General features: G+C 57.7%; 3 protein-coding genes across 3 annotated transcripts; all 3 read left to right on the top strand.

The window, feature by feature from the left end:
- Positions 1–1,310: 1,310 nt before the first annotated feature.
- On the top strand, positions 1,311–1,715 carry IUM83_05898 (Replication protein A 70 kDa DNA-binding subunit; the record flags this gene model as incomplete). The annotated part of the gene is made up of 1 exon (XM_067930061.1): positions 1,311–1,715. One exon carries the CDS (start codon positions 1,311–1,313, stop codon positions 1,713–1,715), a length of 405 nt encoding a protein of 134 aa, XP_067782549.1.
- Positions 1,716–3,517: 1,802 nt separating this feature from the next.
- Positions 3,518–4,762, top strand: IUM83_05897 (Acyl-CoA desaturase 1; the record flags this gene model as incomplete). Its single annotated transcript, XM_067930060.1, has 2 exons — positions 3,518–4,395; positions 4,492–4,762. The coding sequence occupies 2 exons, from the start codon at positions 3,518–3,520 to the stop codon at positions 4,760–4,762; spliced, it is 1,149 nt and encodes a 382-aa protein (XP_067782751.1).
- A 1,190-nt stretch (positions 4,763–5,952) lies between these two features.
- On the top strand, positions 5,953–7,028 carry IUM83_05896 (ornithine carbamoyltransferase; the record flags this gene model as incomplete). Its single annotated transcript, XM_067930059.1, has 2 exons — positions 5,953–6,846; positions 6,933–7,028. 2 exons carry the CDS (start codon positions 5,953–5,955, stop codon positions 7,026–7,028), a joined length of 990 nt encoding a protein of 329 aa, XP_067782577.1.
- Positions 7,029–7,107: the final 79 nt, after the last annotated feature.

Below are 7,107 nucleotides of genomic sequence, written 5' to 3'. Positions count from 1 at the left end.
AACTGTCATGCATTGCAATACGTTAATCTTCGTAGAACGGGGAATTATTCCGTATCATACAGAACATGGATTTGTATGACTCAACCCGCGGTCCACCATTGTTGACTATAACTATACTATACAAATCTAAGTCATTAAATTGTAAAAAGGTCGCGAAATTTGCCTTTTGTCGAAATCATGGTACTGCATCCGTATGTCTCATGGGAAGGTCATATACTGTGATTTGCTGGTTACATAGTGTGCGATGATGAAGCTGAGCTGAGGTGGAATACTGTAACGTAATCAAGCCACGGTCGAGGAAAACGGTGCGATTAGCGGGTTGCGGCTCGCCATTCCAGCGTTAGATCGCCCAATTCCCGTCGATTGGCTAGCAAATGCTGATAGCGGGGATTAGGGGAAGCGCAATCTTACGTAGAATTAGCATTAAATAAGCGTTAATCGCCATTTTGTGCATCTAATTTCGCCGGAATTATCGGTACACCCGCCAAAATACAATATTATTTTATATAACAAACGTAGAATGTTCTTGTACATGTCACGCCCATGCACCACTTTAAGAGAGAATGACCAGTTTTTAGACTCGACAAATCATCACGATAGGTTACAAAAAGGGTACCCATCAGGGACAAGACAAACATATTGTATATGCAAAGCCCGACTTCTAAAATCTCTCTTAAACTGGTGCCCCTGGAATTTCGAGTTTTTTTTACCTGCTTGACGTGCGTTTCCTTTGCCACGATTTAGATGCCTTTGCCAGATTTTATGATCGCTATAAGCCAAATATCAACGTTCGTATCATCCAGGCTTTAAAACTTCCCTTCCGTTGACACCTTGCCAACATCATTGCACGGCGTTATTCACAAAGCCAACCCTCAAATTCAAAAGGTGCGCGAATTCAAATGAACGTTACAAACCTATATCATAAGTATTATGCATGATAGTAGGATTGTTTGGGTTGAACCCAGAAGCACTTGAAAATGGCGGGAAGCTTATCGCAAACGCTGCGCTCGTGCATTCTTCGAGCCCACTTTTGATTTGGAGCCGTGCCCCCCAAGCTACAAGCGGTACCCGCAACAAGTTCGTGCGTGCGCCCCGCGCACCGCGTAGAAGATCAAGGACTGAAAGACGGTGGCGGCACTCCACAATGTCCACGAGCGGACCGCCGAGGATTGGATCGCGACGGTGATGGACACCGGCGACTGGAGCGGTGTCCAGGAGCAGCGCAGTGCCTCCGAGATGAAGCGATCGATGCGCACGTTGCCTATCTGTTCAGCTAGCTTACCAGTACCTCTGAATTGACACTCGTTCAGATGGCTGAGCTCGCTGAGCAGACGTTTAGCGTACGCATCAACCGAAAGATCGTGCGCCGCACTATGGATGCGCACACGTTCACGCTGAAAAAGCTCCACCGAGAAGTGAATCGCAATAGCGACATTTACAAGCAGAAACGCTGCGATTACGTCGTCAAGTTTAATGCGGCTCTCGCTAACAACAAGAAGATTTTCTACCTTGATGCCAAGTTGTGCTACAAACGTGGACGAGGTCGGAGCAAGCGAGGACAAAGAGCGGTGCAGATGAGCGTGGCGAGCAAAGGTAAGAACATTCATGTTATTGAGGTAATCGCGAGCACGGGTGTAGCCTACCATGAGTCTCAATTGGGCTTGTTCATGTCGGAGTTGTCGTCCGACAACTCCGACATGAACAAGCACAATTGACGTTTCCTGTGCCATATCCAAGCGTCAATACCGCTGGACGAGGTTGTCCGGGTGCTCGACAACGCCCCGTGCCACACCTCGACCAAGTACTTTGAAGCAGAGGAGTTTGCGGTGGCGGAGATACCTAAGCTCAGGCCCATCGAGAACGTGTTATCGGTGAACAAGAGCGCTGTAAAATGCTTTCTGTCGCGGCAGCGCCCAGCCATCCTGCGCGTTCCAGACGGAACGACTATCACGGAGCACCGCGCCGGCTTCCTGGAGCTCGCAACAGACCCTCTCTTCGCTGAAGTCATCATGTCGGAGTTGTGCAACAGACTATTTTGTCACTCGCTGCCTCACCACCAACGTGCGCTCCGCTTCGATGATATGCAAGTTAGAGCTCAGTTTTGCAATCGGATTACGCAGGTACATACATTTTATAATGTAATATATCTGACAGGGTTTTGAATTTGAGCTTGCACTTTTTGAATTTGAGTGTTGACTTTGAGAATAACGTCGTGCGACGGTGTAGTTCAGACTTACTATTAATGTTCCGATTTTCAACACGGACCGGAGGAAAAACGATGCACATTGTCCGCAGGTGGCGAGAATCGACGTCATTCCGGACTTTTAAAACGAAAGCAAAACCGAAGTTCGAATCTGGAGAAGGCTATACTACTTGTATAACGAGTTACTGAAGCAGTTTATGGTATATATAATTGGTCGGCTTCTTTTAATGTTAATATGTTTTATTTAGCAAATGAAATCTGCAATATAACTGAAGTAAGTGTTCAAGCTTACGGCCACAACCGAAATAACTCACCGGGGGGGGGGGGGGGGGGGGGGGGCATGGCTCATCTTAAGCGACGGACTGGCGCCAGCAATGCGTCTCGGCAACAAGAGCAACTTCAGTGTGGGTGGCGAGGCAACCGCAAGGAATCTTGGGCTGTCACGCCCCGACCGGCGATGACGCCAGATCCATCAGCAGAGTCGCTTGCAAATTGGGCAGCAGCTCACCTCCCAACGCCACCGGCACCGGACTCACGTGATCGGCGGGCACAAGTCCGCCGTGGCGACCAGCTGGCGCCGTGCCACGGCAGACCAGGTGGACCACACTGTATTTAAATGAGGGAATGAGGCGCTTCGGGGCGCAACATGCACCAAAGCTTTATAAACTTTTGGTGCCAATGTCGTTTGCACGTCACGGTAGTAGCTGACGCGCGATAACACGCCAAACCTACTGGCGCTAGTCATCCTTCGCGAAGACCGATACAGAAATCAGCATGTCGATGATTCACAGGTGGAAATAACTTAAATTCTGCCTCGGATGAGAATGCTGACGCCTCTGCGGTGTCTGCAGCGTTTAAGCGTTGTTACAGCATGCGTGTACTTTGAATGCACTTACGCGACGGTACTCTTGCCGTTTTCGTCGTCCCACAAGCCGACGTGGAGTAGGCCTGCGTGGCGACGCCTCTCCTGAGAAACGAACGCACCGTGCTTTCAGCACCGCACCACCTCTCCTCTCCTGCCCAGGGCGAGGCGGGTTGCCCCGTTTTGCGCGCGCGAAGCGGACAAATAGAAACGCATCCCCTCTTGCTACGGTATCCATTTCCGCAGGGTCTCGGCACGCGTCGTCAGAAAAGCTGCACCTCTCGCGGCCGCCCATTGGTCCATTCTGGCAGCGACCAATCCTGGATCGCCAGATAACAGTCCACTCAGCAGCCGTCTGCTAGACGGCCCATGATGTCATTGCGAGCTTGGAGCTGTGCTCGCCCACTCGCCGAGTTGCCGCCGACCGCCGCCGCCGCCTGATTCCCCGATCGATGGCCGCCAACATGGAGCAGAGCGCCCCCTCCACCTCCACCACGACGCAGCGCCGCCCCCTCGCCGCGGAGAAGCAGCCCGAGCCAGCGCTCATCAAGACGGAGGCGGACGGCGAGTTCGCCGAGGAGGAGGGCGAGCTGTTCGCGCCCGAGGAGCAGGCCGAGGCCGGCTTCCAGTGGGCCGAGGTGGTCTGGTACAACGTGCTGGTGCTGGCCGCCTGGCACGTGGGCGCGCTGTACGCGGCGCTGTGCGTCATGCCCGGCTGCTCGCTGGCGCAGCTGCTGGTGCTCTGGGTGCTGCTCTGGGTCGTGGCCGGCCTGGGCATCACGGCGGGCGCGCACCGCCTGTGGTCGCACCGCGGCTACAAGGCCAAGCTGCCGCTGCGCGTGTTCCTCATGCTGTGCAACTCCATGGCCTTCGAGGGCACCATCTTCGAGTGGTCGCGCGACCACCGCGTGCACCACAAGGCCTCGGACACGACGGCCGACCCGCACAACTCGGGCCGCGGCCTCTTCTTCTCGCACATGGGCTGGGTCATGGTGCGCAAGCACAAGAACGTGCGCGCCGCCGGCCGCAAACTCGACTTCTCCGACCTGCTGGCCGACCCGGTCGTGACCTTCCAGATGCGCCACTACCTCAAGACCGTGCTGCTCATGTGCTACGTCGTGCCCACGGCGCTCGGCTACGCGCTGGGCGACGCCTGGGCCGGCTTCTGGGTGGGCGGCGTCTTCCGCCACGTCTGGGTGCTGCACATGACGTGGATGGTCAACAGCGTCGCGCACTTCTTCGGCTACAAGCCCTACGACCGCAAGATCCAGCCCGTCGAGAACCTCATCGTGTCCATCGGCGCGCTCGGCGAGGGCTACCACAACTACCAGTACGTGCCACCGCTCGCTCTGCACCTGCCGCTCCCTTCCCATCGTATCTCGGTATCTAACGATGCTTCATCTCACTCTCTTCGCCCTGTCTGCAGCCACAAGTACCCGTCGGACTACGCCACGAGCGAGTGGGGCCTGCTGAGCGGCCAGTACAACCCGACCAAGGCGTTCATCGACTTCTGCGCCATCATCGGCCAGGCCTACGACCTCAAGCGCAGCCGCACGGCCGCCAGGACGCGCGAGCGCGTGGCCAAGATGGTGCGCGAGGAGCGTCTGAAGCGCGGCCTGAGTCCGTCCATGTCGTGGTGGGACCGCCAGCTGAGCCAGCTCTTCTTCGGCAAGTCGGAGGCGCAGATCTTCCAGTAGGGACCGGTAGTAAGCGGCCTGTGAATTGGTGGGAGCTGCCTCGGGCAGCTGCATCGAGTGGCGGAGACGCCTTGTATGGATGAGAAATTAACAGGAAAAGCCTGATCAAATGCAGTGGTGTGCTTGTACGATCGATTGCTGTGCCCCAACGTGTGGCGGTGGCGCTTGCACTGGCGGCGTGTGTCTATGGGACCGAGAGAGCTTGGTCTCAGTATGACGAACACCGGACTAGCACTTCAACGACGCGAGCCAATTGGCTGCGAGGACCTGCAGCAACGCGAGCTCGAGTGTCGAGGCTGCCATTGCGCTGCGCGAAGAGTTTTGTCAGCAAGCCGCACAAACGGCCTGGATCGGCGCAGGCGATGGCTTGGAGTATTCGCCGGGCCGATGCTGTTCGCTGTTGTCGGCTCGACTCGAACAAAGCCCAGCTTGAAGCAGTGCTCCCTCGCCCTTGCCTTACGCACAGCCATGAAGCCATCCGTGTGCACGGACGCAGCCACGCCGGGTACAGTACGTTGCGGTGGACAGATCCGAGTTGCCATGAAGCTGTTGGCTGCAGAGCGTGGGGGAGCACAAGGACTCCCACCACCGGCATGGCAGGAGGTCTTCTCCGAGAAGCGACTGTAGTACAGTATTACATTGCGTGTAGATGCGAGCGAGAGGCATCTGTCCTCGAGACCATGTCTCGCATGGTCCTGATTAGGTCCGCAAGGACCAAAGCAGCCCGAGCCTATGATACCAGGAACTCCGACTTATCCACAACCCGGTAGATCCGCTTTACAGCGTGAGCTCAGCCTCAACCCGAACGCGGCAGCTCGATGACCCGAATGCAACGGCGGCTTGGATGGCGAACCTCCGCGAGTTCTTGCACGCGCCACCACGAGAAAAAAGCCCAGCCGACGCGTGCATAGCGACTGCCAGCGACTGCCAGCGCTAAACATGATGCTTTGAAGCGCGGTGCCAAGGGCGATGCTATGCACGGTCTCACCTCGAGCACTTGCTTTTTGTATGTGCCGCTGGGCCGTCAAATCCTCGCACAATCCAATTCGCGGTTAGGAGGTGACAAGCAGCAGCTCCGTCCGTCCGCCCGTGCGTCCACCCAGTCCGCCGCAGCGCCAATGTCTCTCCTGCGCCTCACTCGCCGACTGGCCACTCGCGCCCCAGCCTCCTTCTCCTCCTCGCCCTCCGCCATGGTGCTGCGCTCGCTGTCCACCGCCGCCGTGAACGCGCAGCTCGCGTCGCTCAAGGGCCAGAACTTCATGTCCACGGCCCAGCTGAGCTCCGAGCAGCTCGTGGGCCTGCTGGCCAAGGCCAAGGAGTTCAAGGCCACGTACTCCGACCCGGAGACCAAGGCCTCGGCGCCCAAGCCGCTGACGGGCGAGATCTGCTCCATGATCTTCCAGAAGCGCAGCACGCGCACGCGCATCTCGAGCGAGGTGGGCATGCACCTGCTGGGCGGCAAGGGCCTCTTCCTGTCCTCGGACGACATCCAGCTGGGCGTGAACGAGACGCTCAAGGACACGGCGCTCGTGCTCTCGCGCTTCAACAGCCTCATCCTGGCGCGCGTGTACGGCCACCAGGACATCCTCGAGCTCGGCGAGCTGGCCACCGTGCCCGTGATCAACGCGCTGTCGGACAAGTACCACCCGCTGCAGATGCTGGCCGACTACCTGACGGTCTACGAGCACTTCGGCAAGTTCGAGGGCCTGACCTTCGCCTGGGTGGGCGACGGCAACAACGTGCTGCACGACTACATGCTGGCGGCCCCCAAGCTCGGCGCCAACATCCAGATCGCCACGCCCGAGGGCTACGAGCCCGACGCCGACGTGGTGGCCGAGACCCGGCGCCTGGCCGAGCTGGCCGGCACCAAGGTCGTCATGACCACGGACCCCGTGGAGGCCGTCAAGGGCGCCAACGTCGTGGCCACCGACACGTGGATCAGCATGGGCCAGGAGGAGGAGTCGCAGAAGCGCCTCAAGGCGTTCGCCGGCTACCAGGTCTCCAACAAGATGCTCGAGAGCGCCGCCGGCGACCACATCTTCCTGCACTGCCTGCCGCGCCACCAGGACGAGGTGGACGACGAGGTACGACGCTCTACTTTCTCTCTCTGTTTGCTTGCTGCTGCGTGCGATTCTGACGCTGTGCTGTGTGCTGTGTGTTGTCTCTGCAGGTGTTCTACGGCCCGCGCTCGCTGGTCTTCGACGAGGCCGAGAACCGGCTGTGGACGGTCATGGCCGTGTACGCCGCGCTGCTGGGCAAGTTCTAAGCGGCCCGTCCGTCTGTAGGACGAGCGGCCCAAGCTCTAGGCGTCTGTCTTGCTGCTAAGTGAATGGAGACAGCCGTAT

The sequence above is a fragment of the Phytophthora cinnamomi genome (genome assembly GCF_018691715.1).
Source record: "Phytophthora cinnamomi strain GKB4 chromosome Unknown Contig104, whole genome shotgun sequence".
Taxonomy (NCBI): Eukaryota; Oomycota; class Peronosporomycetes; order Peronosporales; family Peronosporaceae; genus Phytophthora; species Phytophthora cinnamomi.
Note: the sequence above shows the minus strand (reverse complement) of the source record. Positions and strands in the feature narration are given on the sequence as shown.